This window comes from Saccostrea echinata, unplaced genomic scaffold, assembly GCF_033153115.1.
Source record: "Saccostrea echinata isolate AGI-Se365-2 ecotype Australia unplaced genomic scaffold, CSIRO_AGI_Sech_v1 ptg000054l, whole genome shotgun sequence".
Classification (NCBI taxonomy): Eukaryota; Metazoa; Mollusca; class Bivalvia; order Ostreida; family Ostreidae; genus Saccostrea; species Saccostrea echinata.
In genome coordinates this window covers 28,178,556-28,197,677 of record NW_026889803.1, presented here as the reverse complement: position 1 = coordinate 28,197,677, position 19,122 = coordinate 28,178,556, and the positions used below count along the sequence as shown (strand labels likewise).

Genomic DNA, 19,122 nt, shown 5'->3' with positions numbered 1-19,122 from the left:
TAATGATCTAATTAGAATTGATCACATGAAGTTTTATGGTCTCTTCCAGTTCATTGTCAGTTAGGCTTGATTTGTGTGTAATTTAAAACAAAGAAGTTACGGAAGTTAAATTTATTTCATGCGACATGATATGATTTTTATAGTATAGGATCCATCCATTTTTATGCGAGAAGATGTTTGTTTCTTTTTGTATAGGGAAAACAAACTTTTCTTCAACGTTTCATACTTTTAACTCGGAACGTCTATGCAAGTGAAACTCGTCTTAAAACATTGCAGTGGAATAGGTTTTTCAACATTTTATTGTGTTCATGTCAAAACTCAAACTGCATTTATCGTTTTAAAATATATACGAAACCAGGTGTGTATGTTGAGATTAAGAGTTGAAATCGATCTTTGTCATACAGATGTTTTTAGTACAACTTCCAACCTGAGAATGACGATCTGCCATACAAATCACTACGAATAGCACCAGAACCAGGATCCCGGGAATGTGTTTGAATATAGACGTCATCACCCTGGTTGACATGCGCAATGGCTACACCAGTCGCCTGTCCATCTTCTCCAGTGAGAGACTTCATGTAAATACTCCCGTAGATATCACTATTAACAACAAGTTCCAAAGCATGGTCTTCTCCAGTACCTCCATAATGCTTTATTCTACTGGTCCAACTAAAAGCGTAGTATCCCGACTCAGGGGCGATGAAAACTCCAGAGCTTTTATGGTACGCGTTTCCAGCGTTGGTTTTAACAACATCGAATTTAAGAATTTGTCCCTGTCCCGTGTGTGAAACATCAGAGGAGAAATAAGCGTAGAATGCTATAGTCCTGTGTGCTGTTGGATGGGGTGGTTGAGTTATCGGTATCAAAAGTCGTTCTGTAGTATTTAAAAAAGAAACACGTTTTACAGATAAAAAATGTTTTTTAAATATATAATTTTTATAAGACATGTAATATCCCCCCCCCCTTCCCCCGCATTTTTTTTTTTTTTTTTTTTTTGCAAAGAACACCTTTTATGTTTCTGCAGCATATTTAAATCGCCCCATGATGAGATTATTACATTTTGCGTTGAAATCAATGCAGAATGTAATTTTACAAAATATAAGTACATACTTTATGTATTATTACATTTGCGTTATTACATTTTGCGTCGAGATCAACACCGAATGTAATAACACAGAATGTATAATAACATAACATACATGTATATGCTGTAGATAAAATTAAATCCTATTCGATTTAATAGCGATTATCTGTAACCACTTAAACTTCTTTGCCACGCATGGTCACCGATTTTGATGAAACTTTGCCCATTATTACAAATTGACACCAGAAACATATTTCAAATAAAATTTCGTTGCTATGTGTTTTGGTTGCCATGGTAACAGCCAGAAAAGTTGAAAAAAAATGAGATTTTCAGGTACTTTGAATCTTTATTAAGCCTTAATAAAAACTAAGGAAAACAAACAAACCATTCTCACAAACACATGACACCTTGTTGCCACTTATGCTATAAAGAAATTATTTAGAATTTATCTCTAAGTAAGTGGTAACCATGGGTACATTTGGAATACATTTTAGATGCTGAAAATGCTGAAAAATGCTCAATATTCACAAATGATAGATGATACATGATCAAACTCAATCAGCAACCTAAGAAAAACAATAAAAAATATTTGACCTTAAGTAATTAGGTGTTGGCAACTTTCATGGTTGTCATGGTAACACAGTGTTACCATGCAAAATATGTTGCTATGATTGGGTTAATGCTACTATCTTGAGAAAAAACAATAAAATTCATGACTGGCACATATACATCCTTAGGACGTTGCAACACTGACAACATAAGAAAAATAAGGATTAATTGTTACTTTGCCGTGTAACCATGGAAACAACGTACTAGTTGTTTTAAGTGATATTTTTTTGCTGCTTTAGGAATTTACTTACCTTTTAATCAAGAAAAATATTATTTGACTCACCTTGAATTGTACTTATCTGGTAGAACTAAAGTTGAATATCATATATTGATAAAGTTTGTCGAAAAATACAACACTGTTGCTATGGTTACCAAGAAGAGGAAATGTTTGATTTTGTTAATTTTATGTCAATATTAAACCCTATGTGCCAGCTTTTTGCATCCAGTTAAAGATTGGGTGGTAGTCACAATTGAAAGTCAGGTTAGTTGTTCATATATATCAATCATAAAAGTTTTGGGAATCTACATGCAAGGGTACGTATCCAAGGAAACAGATTATTTTTCAGATTTTTATGCATATTTTTCGCCTTATTTCCATAGCAACGCTCTATTTAAAGAATTAAATTTGAATTTTTGAAATGTGAATATTAGGGTCACACCAACGCCTTTAAAAATTGATTACCAGTTATATAGAAATATGCTTTTTAAAACGATAGGATAAGATTAAAACACTAAGAGAGTAAATTCAAAATCTCTTCGTGGTATTAAAACCATGGCAACCATTACCAACTTATAAGAAATATCATATTTTGTCCTTGGTATATGTTATAAGGATCTCTTGTCTATTATTTGCTTGCATTTCAACCTATAATTGTTTTTATTCTTAAGTGTATGACTTTACAAAATTAAATTAACAAAATTATTACTTTTGAATACTTTGTTTCCATAGCAACATATGTTATAGTTGATATACCAAACATGTTTATCATGCATTTAAGACACCAGGCCTTCAACTTTCAGAAACAGTCATTGCCACTTGTTTGTTTTGCTGCAAACATTAACTATGGGACTCTGAACATGTTGAAAAATGCCATTTTTCAAACTTTAATACATGTTGCTATGGTAACTATGACACGTAGCAACCAATTTTGGCCTGATATGAGTTTACGGTATCAAAGACTTTTATCATAGAGAGTTTGGAGAAATTCTGAGACTATGCGTGCCACAGCTCCTATATAAAAGTTCAAGTCATTACAGAGAATGGCTCTTAAATATAAGGATATTTTGTGGTATAAAAGCAATTCAAAACAAGAAAACTACCACAAGTTAAAAAAAAAATATGGTAATCATTTTGTTATGGCAGCTAACAAGGATAATATGATATTTTGTTTTAATAAACTTCGCCTCTGTTCCAGAAACGTATACCGACAGGAATTTAGGAATATTTTGGATAAGGTAGTTAAAGTTTTATAAAGAAAATTGATTGCAGTCTACTGTTATCCCACTTTCTCAATAAAAATATTTGTGGAGATTAGGCCACCATTAAAAATATCTTTGTTTCCCCTAACCCGACCCAAAAATCTCAAGTTGGGTAGGTAGGTAGGCAAATAATTTTTTTTGACAGCAGCTTTGAAAATACATTCTTAAAATGAAATAGAATGATACCTTTATAAATAAGTTAAGTACAAAAGAAAGCGATTTGTAAACAGCTAAGATACCATACAAATGCTGGTAAGACTAACATTTAAGATAAATTAATTCACAACTATTATTCAATCGAAGTTTTGAAATATCTCATACCAGAGTAAATTTGTTGAAATTGAATACATCTGTTTAAAAGATTCTCGGATACGCAAAGACCGGACATCCGAGAATTATTTTCATACATGTACTATCAGCTTCCAGTGCTTACACATGCAATGTACTTTTTCAAGGGCTTCGAATTGTGCAGTGGTTCTAGAGCATTAATTTCGTTTTGGAGCCTCGAAGTGAGGAGCTATATCTAAGTTGCAGGTTCAAATCCCAGTGCGGGACATTGAGAACGGTTCTTCGAATGAGACCATAAAAACTTAGGTCCAGTGTCGCAGAAGAAACTGGCACGAAAAAGATCTCTCACTGCTTAATGGCCTAAAGTGCCGCATACAAGTCTAAATTTTGAGCCCTTCACCGGACAAATGTTTAAATAAATGTTGTTATCCCTATAATTGTCAAAGGAATTCAAATCAAAGAAACAACCAATCTTCAAGGGCCTTATTAAAGAAAAATACATGAACGTCTCAGGAAGCTTGTATCATAATTTCAAATCTATTTGGAAAAAGTATGTTGACTATAATTAATTGAGACCAGGCGCGTAGCTGCCTATACGCAAATACGCAAGTGCGTACACATCATTTTCAGAAAAAAAGATAAGAAAAAAGAGAGAATTATTCGGAGAAAAAAAATCTCAATACCATCCAACAAATATTCGTGTTTCAAATTATTCTGTGTCATACTGTGTCGATTTAAATTTTAAATTATCATGGCTGTATGATAAAATTTGAAATCCTTTATTTAATCATTCATTATTTTGTCATTGTTCTACCATACATTTATATTTTTTTTAAAGATCTTTGAAAAAATAAATTTCAGCCACATCGTTGAATGCTATGATCTACTAGTATGATTTAAAATACGATATTTTTTGTTCATAATTAAAATTTTGTATACGTGTTTTTAAACGTTAAGAATGATTATATACCAGTTAATCGGTTAAATTTTAGCCTCAATTATATGTACAATGAGTTTCCATGGAATATTAATTTTCGTTAAAACAATGAATATAACTATGTCTTTTATTTCCTAAACAAAAACTAAATGGCATAATTTTTATATTTCAAGAAAATGAATGAAATATTTGGTAAAACTCCGGAGCTTCTGGGCCCTCACCAGCAGGCACGTAGTATCAGGGGAGCCTCCCCACTATTTATTCCCAAAACGTAACCTTTTACTATTGAAGAAATGTACATTGAAAGGGTGGACCCCCCACTGTTTGTTGCACCATTGTTAAATCATGGTAATTTGGTAATGTATTAATAAAAATTTGGTTTGTGAAAGATGGACACCCCTCCCCCCTTCAACAAACACACACACACAAGAAATAGGACTTCGAATTTTGACAATCTTCCTTTTTCGTCCTTGCTTGACAAAATTTTTAAAGTTGTAATTTTTTCCTGGCTGGCAAAAGCTACATAACGTGCCTGACCAGAGCCCTTAAACACTGGGGGGGGGGGGGGGGGTCAAGACTCACACACCCCACCCAACCCCCTGCCGTTCTCTGCGTACACATCATTTCTATTCTGGCTACGCGCCTGGAGACAATCCATATCTAAAAACGATAAAATGTCATAATGTCAAAGTCATGAAGTTTAACTCATGAATAAAAGGCATGAAGAAAGGACGTTTGAATTCTATTCATTAGGATGAAATTTGCAGAATTATTTACAACTCTTATGATCCCATATACATGTAGTAAACATAGGAATATTGATGAACTGTTTATAAGATCAAAACTCAAATTGAATAAAATGCAGTGAAATTGATTGGTTTGTTCACAAGGTGGGCCCCTTGTCTGCTCATGAGGGGTATCATGAGGAGGGCCTATATGGGCCTATAAGCACTTAATTTTAAGAGAGGTTGGTAAATACAACCGAAACACGCTTAATAGGTCATTGTATATTTTATTTTATTAAAAAAGTGTTTCAAAGAGTGTAAGCATGGTAAGATTCTTATATGCTTAAGGTAAGGTTTGCGACCCCCTCCAAATTTTATTTTTTTGAAATTGTACATATGTCATACATCAATTTGTTTGGAAAGAATAGCTTCATCATTTAACACCATCTTAAAAGATATTGCTCGTCCCGTTTTTTGAGTAAAAGACGCCAAATTTGAGGTATTTGACGCTTTACATGTTCAATTATTTTCAATGAAAAAAATTGATTAATTTTATATATTACCATATTAAAATAATTAAAATGGCATGAATTATTTTATTTTATGCTTAATTTATCTTATTTTTTTATTTCTGTTACTGAAAATGTAAAAAATTTGGGTTAAAAAAGAGGTTTTTTCAACTTTCCATAATAAAGTGAAACCGTTGCCATGGCAACAAACAAGTAAAAATCACCATTATCTATATCTACCGATTCCACAAAAATCCAAAAAAATGTTCAATGGATAATTTTCATTACAATGGACTAAAAAAATATATATGTCCCCAACACCGTTTCCATGGAAACAGAGGCTATATAATGGGTTTTGTACATGAAAATCAGACCTTTTTGCATTTTAAAGTAAACATTGATACAGTTTTCAGAAAGTGTACTCATCAAACTAAATTTTATATGAAATTGTTTTTTTTTGGCAGAAAATTGACCACAATAACACTCCTTCTATGCTACTAAATAGTAAATAATCAGTTCATGTGGAAAGACTCTTGGTATACATGTCCTACTTAAAGCACCTTTACAATATTATTGATGAAAAAGTCAATGGAATTATGTTTCAACACCTTTTAGAAATACCTGTATCTATAAACATGCTTGAGGTGTATACATGTACATGTAATTGTTCATCATGGTTTCTTAGCATGCTCCTGTTGGAAAACAAGTGTAAGTAAAACTTTTTGACCTTATGTTGATTTAATCATTTCAAAAGATTTCAACTACATGTATTAATTTCTAGGCATCCTTAGCTAATGTCTTTACTCATCTATGACTGGTGAGGCTTTACATGCTATCACTTGAGTGAAATGTTGCAGGCATTTTATCCAGGTAGCCGCTATCTTAACAACAGTAACAAATATCTACATATCAAACATTTTAATAGTCTGTTCGTTTGTTTGCTTACCCTCCCTTCAAGATTATTTCACTCATATTGAGACACCATCACTTGCCAGTGGAGGGCTGCAAATCTGTACTCGACACTTACGGCCTTCTGAGCAGTGAGGGATCTTTTCCGTGCCAGCAAATACTTGATACGGGACTTCGGTTTATATGGTTTCACCTGAAGGACTGGTCTCCAAGTCCCGCAGTGGGATTTGAACCCGCAATGCAAGGATCAACTCCTTTCCCTGTGATTCTAGAGCAAAGCTCTAACCACTGCACCATGAGGGCGACTTTGATCAGTCCCAGATTCTGGTTAAATGCAGCTGTATGTAAGAAGACAATAACATTGGATTTCAAGTTACAAATTCATATTTTAATGAGTTTACAGTGCAAGTACTTCCGATTTCAGTCAAATTGTAAAATTCTGCGAAGTTATTACACTGTCATGAATATTGGACAAGAACAGGAAAAATATAACAATGCCATAATGACACAGATACATATTCTGTCCATTATCTATGGATATTTTGCTACAACAATTTACATGAAATTTTACAAACACTTTTTGAATGCTACATAGAAACTTGTTAAGCAGACATATGCCACCTCCAATTAATACATCTGATGCATAAATTTATTTTACTGAATGCAAGTTCAAAGATGGAGAAGCAATGTACTATAATCATCTCAGACTCTTATTTTTTCTAAATATAAAGAAAACAGCTTATAGATAGAATGTTGTTGTGGAATCATTGTTTCCATGGATAACATTTATTGGGTAACCAGTCTCCTCCAAATCCTGGGCCACTGGTATTGGCATATCTGGTTCCACACCTTTGCTCGATCTCTCAACTTTCTTGAACATTCATCAGCTGGAATACAATGGTCTTTACTATAATAGATGGCACTGATCTTCTAAGCAAGAACTGAAGTACTTTTTTCTGATTTATTTCCAATTAATGATCTGTAATCTGAAATTGTGTGTTCATTTTCATATAATGAAAGGAATGAAAAAAAAAATGAAATGAATGAATTTTCAACATACTCACTTTATAACTAATAATGGTACAACTATTATCAAAAATAAATGTATACATTAATTTATATAGATTGAATTAGATGAATGCAATTATATAAGCTTGATGATCGAATTTTCTAAAACACAACCTAAGCAATGCTAAGATTAAATAGTCATGCATAATCTGGATCTCTTTTTATTTAAAAAATGAGATATAAATAAAAATAGAACTTCATTCACAGAAAGTATTTCCAGGCCCTCATTAAAACCATTCAATCTAAATTAAAACTATCCACGTGGTCTTAGGAACTTGGGGGGGGGGGGCATCCCCCCTAATTTTGCTGATATATAGAACACTATACACTATAGAAAACATCGCTAAATATATGCTTGTGCCACCTAAGTAATAACGTCTGATGACCGTTCATTTTTGCTTGCCAAGGAATTTTAATATTATTGGTAGTGCCCCCCAAACTGAAAATGGGTTTCGTTGTGCCCCCCTCCCCCCCCCCCAGCTGAAATTGCTTCTTACGGGCCTGATCCAGACTATACTAATGTACGTATCACTTGGTGAGGAAAAAATAAATACAAACTGTACTTTAGAAAAGCTCACCTGTATTATGTCATAATTCCAACCTGTGCCAGCTGTCTCTATAGGACCCCATCAAAGGTTACTTCAAACTTAAAAAAAAAATAATGAAAATAATAAAATAAAAAAAATAAACAAAATACTTATATTTACATGTACCAACTAACCATGTATCTACATGTATTTTGAGAGAACCAAAATTTACCATGTCAGAGTAGGACAATCAACTGAGCTTAGCAATCAGTAAATCATAATCAATACTGGAACATATATAGCCTGTGCATGTAAGTAAAAATAGGAAAAGTATTGAAAATGTCTTGATACTGAGTCCCAGACTTTATAGCTTTATATTTACATTCCACATGTATTTTGCTTTAAAGTGTAAGGAAAGCTATGGCATTCAACACACCATAACACGGACAGGGGGTCAAAAGGTTAAAGTATGCGTTTTATTTTTACGTCACAAACGTTGAGCACCATGGAAATGCAACGTCATAAGCGAAAATCAAAATTCAAGCTCACATTGAACAGAAGGATGTTGCAACGGCTCTTCCATTTATTGTAACTTACCCGAAGGATAATACAGGGTTTTTGAAATATAAATCACATTTGCAATCAAGGCAAGGAGTTAAAAAATGTAAATATAAGCATTGAATCATTATTTTTTGAAAGATATAGTCTCATAACTGCAACGGTGTGTGCCAACATATTTTCATAATGCGCTAATGCGCATTACTCAATTAGATTGCACACACCGTTGCAGTTATGAGACTATATCTTTCAAAAAATAATGATTCAATGCTTAAAAATTCCCCTCTTTTGAACCTACTTTTAAATCCTCTTTGAGATTATTAAATCAAAGTTTATGATAAAACTCATATTAAAATCTATCTAGGGAGAAAATCCATGTGCAACATATAAACTAGTATGTTTTGACTAAGAGTTAGAAAATTTATTTGTTTACTGCATTCAAGATTGATACTTTTTAAATGGATTTGGGCTTCAGATCTTTTTCAGTGAGAACTAATTTGCATTGAAAAATAATGTGTCAATCAATAATTCAAACAATTTCATAAAGAAAAAATAACTGATGAAAATGCTTTCCTGATTGTATTAAAAAAAATAGAGAGAGATGGAGAGAAAGAAAGAGAGAGAGAGATTTTTTAAAAAGTTGGATGAAAACTTTTTCTGCATTGCGGGATTAAAGTCACATGCACCTTATCTGATATTCGCTGAACATGTCACAATATACACAGATAAAAGCAGGGTTTACAGTCAGAGGAAACTCGGATTAACATGTACCCTGATCTGTTCATTCATTCCATAGGCACTCCCCTGCTTAATTGTTAAAAAATATATATCTACTATACTATAAACATAACAAGGCATGAAACTAGCCTCCATGTTGGATTCCGCTTAGGGGCACTTTCTGACTAATAGCGAGAATTTCTCGCCAAATTCGGACTTTTTTCAGACATCGGAAGCTGTCATTTATTGAAATAAAATCAAATCAGGTTGAATCTTGCCATACGTTCGCCGCATTCACGCGTTTTCTAACATTTCTGTGCAAACCAGGTCTCCTCGGCCGGAACTTGAAGGTTTATGGGGGTATAGATAATTCGATCGTCGTTTACCTTCAATGTACGAGAACAACATTTCATGGAAAACTAACCTTTGATTTTCAAAAATGAACAAAATGTATTGTGAAATATATGTACATGTATTTGTATAACAATAAGACATACGATTTTTCTTTGCATTTTTATTACTTCTATTGGTAAAAAGAAGTCTAGCAGATACTTGAACTTATGAAAAATATATTGGCAACCGGTTAGTCTATAAGTCAGCAAGTCAGCAGTGTCAATGGGTTATATATATATATATATATATATATATATATATATATATATATATATATATATATATATATATATATATATATATATATAAGCAGTCTTGAAGACAGTGGCATATTATCCGGGGGGGGGGGGGTCACCCCTTTCAAAAAAGGAAAAGGGGGAAAATATTCAATATAAAAGAAAGTTTTGATAAAACTTATGCTTTAACACTTAATTTAATAACAAGTATTATGAGTTTCTATTGTCACTTAATTTTTTTTACTACCCCCCCCCCTTGAAATCCCTGATTCGTCTATGGAAAGTGTGTGTTACTTACATACATGTAAAGTATTAAGTATTACATTTATTGCAAAATAATAAATATACAAGTACATGTATATATTTTATCCTGATAGCGAGACTTATTTCTTATAGATGGATTCATACAGATATACAATAATAAAATGGGACAGTTCTAAAGTTTAATAACAAGTTCAAAAAATTCACCAAAATATTATATAAGTGATTTGGATGTTTTGAATATTTTGTAAGGGTAATTATTTCTAAACATATATTTTGGCATATTCACATCACCATTAATATTTACAAAGCTGAAACTAACTTCATCAGCTCACTCTTTGTGGATTTTATTACAGTGTTCCACTGAGAATGACAGCACGTATGGCATTAGTTTTGACCAAAACCCAGCTCCAGCCCAGTTAACAAATGCAAAGGCAGCTAGATTAGGAGTCATTTAATAGACTAATTTACTATGTATATGTCATTACAATGAAGTTCCTGAGCCCCGCCCCGCGCTGATTTCACAGCGACAACCACATATAAACACAAACATATACACAAAGTGATAAACTATTAATTTCTTCATGTGCATGATTACAAAGTGTGAATTTGTACATGACAACAACAGTAAAGGATTCAATTCGTGATGCGTAATTCTGAAGGGACAACTATTTGATTCTGATAGATGCGGCAGATTTTGGAGACAAAAAAAAATCTGTCCTTGAAAATAACTTTTTTGATTTTGAGTGGTAACCCCCGAACCCCTGCTCCCCGCACACACTCTAATTTTCTCATTTTTTCTTTATTTTATCCTACCCACTTTTTATGGTGTAGTAGAAATAAAAAAAAACTTTCCCTAATCATCTTGGAAATAAATAATCTGTCCTCAGTCAATGACATGAAAATAAACATTTTGACAAGAAAAAAATGCCATCCCCCTCCCTCCTTTAGAATCAAATTGTCGTCCTCTAAATTGTATGATTCTGTTTTGGTGTCTCTGTACCATCATTGAATTTTTTCAAAAAAGAAAAAAAAAGAAAAAAAGAGCCCAGTCATTCCCCCGTGTATAGTTCCTTTTCTTCCAATACATCTCACATTTTTCATGCAGAACTTACTTCTGCTAATATCTGCTTTATTTTATTATATAATATTTTTTATTAACTATTATACATTTATCCCCCCCCCCCCCGGTCAAATCCACCTCTGTATTGAAGACTCACCTGCTTAGACGTGTCCCCTCCTTTCGCCCCTATAATTTTGCCAATATATGACTATACTAATACTACGCAATAGAAAATAAATCTAACTTAGGATTGTCCTCCTTCAAAAATATTTTTTCTTGTCAAAGAATATTGTTGTTCAGTTGACCCCCCCCCCCCCAACACACACATACATGTACACACAAACTGAAACAGCTTTTTATGGGCCTGATAATGTATATAAAATCTTGCAAGGTCCTACTGATATAAAATTATATTTATTTCACTGTGCATTTGTTCGTTAAGAAAAACAACGTTAGCTTTCTATGAAACACACTTTGAAGGTAAACGACGATCGAATTATCTATACCCCCATAAACCTTCAAGTTCCGGCCGAGGAGACCTGGTTTGCACAGAAATGTTAGAAAATGCGTGAATGCGGCGAACGTATGGCAAGATTCAACCTGATTTGATTTTATTTCAATAAATGACAGCTTCCGATGTCTGAGAAAAGTCCGACTTTGGCGAGAAATTCTCGCTATTAGTCAGAAAGTGCCCCTAAGCGGAATCCAACATGGAGGCTAGTTTCATGCCTTGTTATGTTTATAAATAGTATAGTAGATATATATTTTTTAACAATTAAGCTGGTGGGTGCCTATGGAAATGATGAACACAAACAAAGGACATTTCCAGTAGAAAATCGTAAGGCCTAACAATTTAAAGTAAAGGAATCTCAGAAGAATTTAGCGGACAAATGCTAAGCGTGATGCACGATTGATGACGCAATAAAAGAGCACTAGTTTATTTTCAATACGGAACAGCGCAAGTTGCACGGTTATTCAACAGCTGTTCAAGTCAGCAGGAGCAAAGAATCAGATGTATTGTAAATCATGCACTTCACCGCGTCACTTAATCATGTTAAAATGAAAACACGAACGAAAGAAAGAAACATCCAGGATCCTGTTACACTCTGAGTGGTGTATACAGTATGCACTCCGAACAGGGAAGAGAAGTCATGGAGTATTTGACAGCTTGATATAGTTGCATCAGACAGGTAATTATTTAACTGTTAATTTTAAGTATTTGTAGTTCATAATCGCGTATTACAACTACGGATTACAGATCTTTGTCAATGACCTAAACGGACATAAACAGGAATGAATCATAGGCACCCCCCAGCTTAATTGTTAAAAAATATATATCTACTATACTATTTATAAACATAACAAGGCATGAAACTAGCCTCCATGTTGGATTCCGCTTAGGGGCACTTTCTGACTAATAGCGAGAATTTCTCGCCAAAGTCGGACTTTTCTCAGACATCGGAAGCTGTCATTTATTGAAATAAAATCAAATCAGGTTGAATCTTGCCATACGTTCGCCGCATTCACGCATTTTCTAACATTTCTGTGCAAACCAGGTCTCCTCGGCCGGAACTTGAAGGTTTATGGGGGTATAGATAATTCGATCGTCGTTTACCTTCAAAGTGTGTTTCATAGAAAGCTAACGTTGTTTTTCTTAACGAACAAATGCACAGTGAAATAAATATAATTTTATATCAGTAGGACCTTGCAAGATTTTATATACATTATCAGGCCCATAAAAAGCTGTTTCAGTTTGTGTGTACATGTATGTGTGTGTTGGGGGGGGGGGGGGTCAACTGAACAACAATATTCTTTGACAAGAAAAAATATTTTTGAAGGAGGACAATCCTAAGTTAGATTTATTTTCTATTGCGTAGTATTAGTATAGTCATATATTGGCAAAATTATAGGGGCGAAAGGAGGGGACACGTCTAAGCAGGTGAGTCTTCAATACAGAGGTGGATTTGACCGGGGGGGGGGGGGGATAAATGTATAATAGTTAATAAAAAATATTATATAATAAAATAAAGCAGATATTAGCAGAAGTAAGTTCTGCATGAAAAATGTGAGATGTATTGGAAGAAAAGGAACTATACACGGGGGAATGACTGGGCTCTTTTTTTCTTTTTTTTTCTTTTTTGAAAAAATTCAATGATGGTACAGAGACACCAAAACAGAATCATACAATTTAGAGGACGACAATTTGATTCTAAAGGAGGGAGGGGGATGGCATTTTTTTCTTGTCAAAATGTTTATTTTCATGTCATTGACTGAGGACAGATTATTTATTTCCAAGATGATTAGGGAAAGTTTTTTTTTATTTCTACTACACCATAAAAAGTGGGTAGGATAAAATAAAGAAAAAATGAGAAAATTAGAGTGTGTGCGGGGAGCAGGGGTTCGGGGGTTACCACTCAAAATCAAAAAAGTTATTTTCAAGGACAGATTTTTTTTTGTCTCCAAAATCTGCCGCATCTATCAGAATCAAATAGTTGTCCCTTCAGAATTACGCATCACGAATTGAATCCTTTACTGTTGTTGTCATGTACAAATTCACACTTTGTAATCATGCACATGAAGAAATTAATAGTTTATCACTTTGTGTATATGTTTGTGTTTATATGTGGTTGTCGCTGTGAAATCAGCGCGGGGCGGGGCTCAGGAACTTCATTGTAATGACATATACATAGTAAATTAGTCTATTAAATGACTCCTAATCTAGCTGCCTTTGCATTTGTTAACTGGGCTGGAGCTGGGTTTTGGTCAAAACTAATGCCATACGTGCTGTCATTCTCAGTGGAACACTGTAATAAAATCCACAAAGAGTGAGCTGATGAAGTTAGTTTCAGCTTTGTAAATATTAATGGTGATGTGAATATGCCAAAATATATGTTTAGAAATAATTACCCTTACAAAATATTCAAAACATCCAAATCACTTATATAATATTTTGGTGAATTTTTTGAACTTGTTATTAAACTTTAGAACTGTCCCATTTTATTATTGTATATCTGTATGAATCCATCTATAAGAAATAAGTCTCGCTATCAGGATAAAATATATACATGTACTTGTATATTTATTATTTTGCAATAAATGTAATACTTAATACTTTACATGTATGTAAGTAACACACACTTTCCATAGACGAATCAGGGATTTCAAGGGGGGGGGGGGGTAGTAAAAAAAATTAAGTGACAATAGAAACTCATAATACTTGTTATTAAATTAAGTGTTAAAGCATAAGTTTTATCAAAACTTTCTTTTATATTGAATATTTTCCCCCTTTTCCTTTTTTGAAAGGGGTGACCCCCCCCCCCCCGGATAATATGCCACTGTCTTCAAGACTGCATATATATATAACCCATTGACACTGCTGACTTGCTGACTTATAGACTAACCGGTTGCCAATATATTTTTCATAAGTTCAAGTATCTGCTAGACTTCTTTTTACCAATAGAAGTAATAAAAATGCAAAGAAAAATCGTATGTCTTATTGTTATACAAATACATGTACATATATTTCACAATACATTTTGTTCATTTTTGAAAATCAAAGGTTAGTTTTCCATGAAATGTTGTTCTCGTACATTGAAGGTAAACGACGATCGAATTATCTATACCCCCATAAACCTTCAAGTTCCGGCCGAGGAGACCTGGTTTGCACAGAAATGTTAGAAAACGCGTGAATGCGGCGAACGTATGGCAAGATTCAACCTGATTTGATTTTATTTCAATAAATGACAGCTTCCGATGTCTGAAAAAAGTCCGAATTTGGCGAGAAATTCTCGCTATTAGTCAGAAAGTGCCCCTAAGCGGAATCCAACATGGAGGCTAGTTTCATGCCTTGTTATGTTTATAGTATAGTAGATATATATTTTTTAACAATTAAGCAGGGGAGTGCCTATGATCATTTCATGTCATGGTGTTTCACAGCCGAAATTCATTAGCGATTGAATGCTTACTAACGCTGGTTTAAATTTCGCCGGTTTCAAACGCTTAAGTGATTCATAAGAGTTATCTCCCTGTAATCGCAAACCTTACCTTAAGGCATAAGGTTGAGATACATCGTCTTTACTTTTAAAACATGAACTAACCCTCCGTAACCTGGTAACCGAGACACGTTGTGGGCGCCTTTTGTTTCCAACAAACACTTGAAAATCAGTCGTTCTGATAAAAACGGATTTTCATGGAATTCTTTTTTATAAAAGTTGATAAACATAAAAAAAAAATATTGGAATGATCTTATGAAAAAAACTTTCCAGTCGGCGCGTTTTAATTGGGTCGGTCGCGTTAGGGGAAACAAAGGTATTTTTTATTTTGGCCTTATAAGCAATAATTACCTATAAAAAAAACTCCAAAGAGTGTGTTTTTATGTTTGCGTTATTACATTTTGCGTCGAGTTCAACGCAGAATGTGATTATCGAAAAAAAGTTTTATTACATTTCGTATTATTATTAAATTATGCGTTGACCTTGACGCAAAATGTAATAATGCAAACTGTAATAATTCCAGTTTATCATATTTTGCTTTGTTACAGTTGTACCATCGCATTACGTCATCACACTATCGACCCAAACCTCGATGGTGCGATAGTAAATTATACATGGCCTATCCGGATTCCATATCACGTGATTCACTGTCGCATACCGACTATTGGGTCGATGGCGCAATGACACGATGATAATGATGATGCAACGGTGCGATATCGCGATGATGATTAAGCGACGGCGCGATAATATGATGACAGTAGTCATGGATGAATGTCGCGTAATTGTCATCGCCGTCGAATCATCGGGTCATCGTTCCATTGCACCAGTGTCATTGCACTATCACTAATCGTCATTGCATCAACACCATCTTTGCATGATCGCGTCATCGACCCAAACGGTGATAGAGCGATAGAAAACTACGTATTCAACGCGATGACGCTATAATGCTATGACGATGCTGCGATAGGACAATGAACTGGTAGCGAGAATCACTTCGTCATCATCGCACCATCGTCATTATCATCCGCGTTATCACTAACGTATTATTGCGTTGTCGCACTACCGTGCAATTGCACGATCGTCATAGCATTATCGCCATCTTATCACGGTAAATACAGTCAATGCACCATATCTCGAACCCAATAGATATGACGGAACTAAAAGTTTCTTGAAATTATACCAAAGATTCGAGAGAATGGAACTGGAGTCATTAATTGATGAAAAGGGCAGGACCAGAAACTCGAAATCTTTGGCATACATGCATTCCTGTTTTTTCCTAAATATTCGAGTCCGAGATATCAAAGTTCAACTGTAATCAGAACATGCAGTTTGTTAAGACCATCTTTAAAAAATTGTTTGTTTGCCCTCTCCCGACCGACTGACTAAAAAAGGCCCGACTCAAAACTTTTTTTAACCTCCAGAAAATGATAACTTTTTTTCTTTTAATTCCTGGATTTTTTCTTATCCTGTAAACGTGTATTTTGAAATTTTCTGGGAAAAAACCACATCTACCTTCCAAACCAATTTTTTTAACCTGCAAGCAAACATTACTTTAAAGATGGCCTAAGTATTTACCCTTTCGAATAACAGAAGGACGAGCTGCAATAGGTTTAGCACTTTCAACGATTGGACGATTTTCGTTGGTCTTAATTCCTTGTACAGTATTCAAGTTACTAGGAGATAAAACGTTCTCTTGTGTTGGAACAAGATTGTCGCTTACAACCACACTGGAATCAAAAACTTTTGTCTCTTGTGTATAAAGAGTTCTTTGACAATCCATTCGCTGTTTTCGGAAAGCGTTTTGAAGAAAGGTAATTCGATTATTCTGAGAATGAACAGTTTTGCTCAGCTTGCTGATGAGCTGTCGAAGCTCAAGAACTTCTTCATGTACTTCACTCGCTGTCATCTCACAGTGTCCTTCCTTTAGAATGTTGAAGATGAGAAAAAAGAATACAACGAGAAATGTCTCCCGTGCAATCATGGTGTCTATTATCTCTGTTATCTACAATGTACATTCTTTACAATAAGGCTTGCTTTACTAACATTTTGACCCAATTTTGTGAATTTACGATACACGTAACTGTATAACGAAAATTAAACTTTTAGAATTCTATCAAGGGTTTCTTTTTCTTAAAAAAAAAATTAAAAAATTAAATTAAAAAAATGAAATAAGCGATCTCCATGACTCTTGAAATCGGTATTCGTCCCGTAATCATATCATCGTGCATCTCCACATTATAAGGGATCGAAATGTTTGGAAAATATACCACTTGCACTGGCGGATTTGGAGGGGGCAGGGTGCCCCCCCCCCCCAAAAAAAAAATTTTGTGAGCAAACATATACACAAGATTAATAAATATTTTTGTGTGGTGGATATTAAATCAATTCAACCAAAAAATAACTAAGATAAGTCGAAAAACTGTTCAAATAAAAAAAATCCTAAAAACCTGAGAGCTTTCAGCGCTTCACCCCCTGAACCCCCCCCCCCCCCTTTTTCAAGAATTCAGGATCCGCCATTGACTTAACTACCACTACCCATAATTAAAAAGATACCCTTCATGACAAAAAAAAAACCGCGATACCAAAAGAGTAAATAAGAATATAGTATACTGGGATTATGGTAATAGAATAATGGTTGATACATTGATCCTCTGAAAAGAGAGATAACTCTCACTGGTATAAATGATTATTATTCCTATATAAAATTGTCAAATAAAAAGGCCATTTAATATGTCAAAATTTTGCCCAGCAGTTATATACTGAAATGGTATTCATTTGATACATTTTGATAATAAATTATATTTCTTTTGGAAAATCATCAACACTGAAGTAGATTTTATATAAATCAACATACATGTAGGTACAATGAACCTCAATATTCAATATTTACATAAAAATAAATCACCATAAAATTGTCAGACTTTGTGCGAGTATGAATATGATAAACGACATACATGTAAAACGTGATAATTAACATAAACGGTGAAGGAATAAACCCAGATTTTATGGGTATATGTCTGTTTATCATCAATAGAATGTGAACATCACGTGGTCCCATTTCAATTTTTACTTCACCAAAATTTATTTCAAAAAGCTGCTCGACACTGAACTTTTTTATAGTTTGAACTATTAGGCCAAATCTGGATGATTGAATACTGACATTCTCTTGAATTGTGGAATATTATTGATTTTATGACCTCCCCCCCCCCCCCCCTTCAGCACACAGATTCTTATATTTTATTTCTTTTCATCTGAATGATGCACATCAATGACTACATTATATTTTCTGAACAATGTATGTAGCTCTCTGTTTGATATATACATGAATGCATGAATGTAGTCATCAAATTATATACATGTACAACTGCTGCTTATGATAAACAGATTTATATATATATATATATATATATCCATAACAAATGTAGTAAATCCCTGTCAGCCAATTTCTCAAAACTGATAATAAAAAATGAAAATTGAACAAATAACTTGGTAAATTGAAGACAAAGACTGGGAGAGTATGTAACATAAATAGATTTAATCCCCAATTTGCAATTTTGTAAAACAAAAAAATATTTTTAACAAAGGAGGAACATCCAAACATCACTGCATGTGCATGATTTTGATATAAAGCTGCCTAAGCAACATACTAGCATTCTTTTAGAATATAATTTGATGGAAACCTTGATTTTAAAAAGACTGATTAAAACTAAAACATATTTATACATGTAAATATACAGTACATACATGTATTTTTATTGATCAGCTGT

The 19,122-nt window shown here is 33.7% G+C and overlaps 1 protein-coding gene across 1 annotated transcript; it reads right to left on the bottom strand.

Moving 5' to 3' along the window:
* Positions 1 to 410: 410 nt before the first annotated feature.
* LOC133204758 (uncharacterized) lies at positions 411 to 17,336 on the bottom strand. Its single transcript, XM_061340500.1, has 2 exons — positions 16,931 to 17,336; positions 411 to 874 (listed from the first exon to the last, which is right to left on the bottom strand). Exons 1-2 carry the CDS (start codon positions 17,334 to 17,336, stop codon positions 411 to 413), a joined length of 870 nt encoding a protein of 289 aa, XP_061196484.1.
* Positions 17,337 to 19,122: the final 1,786 nt, after the last annotated feature.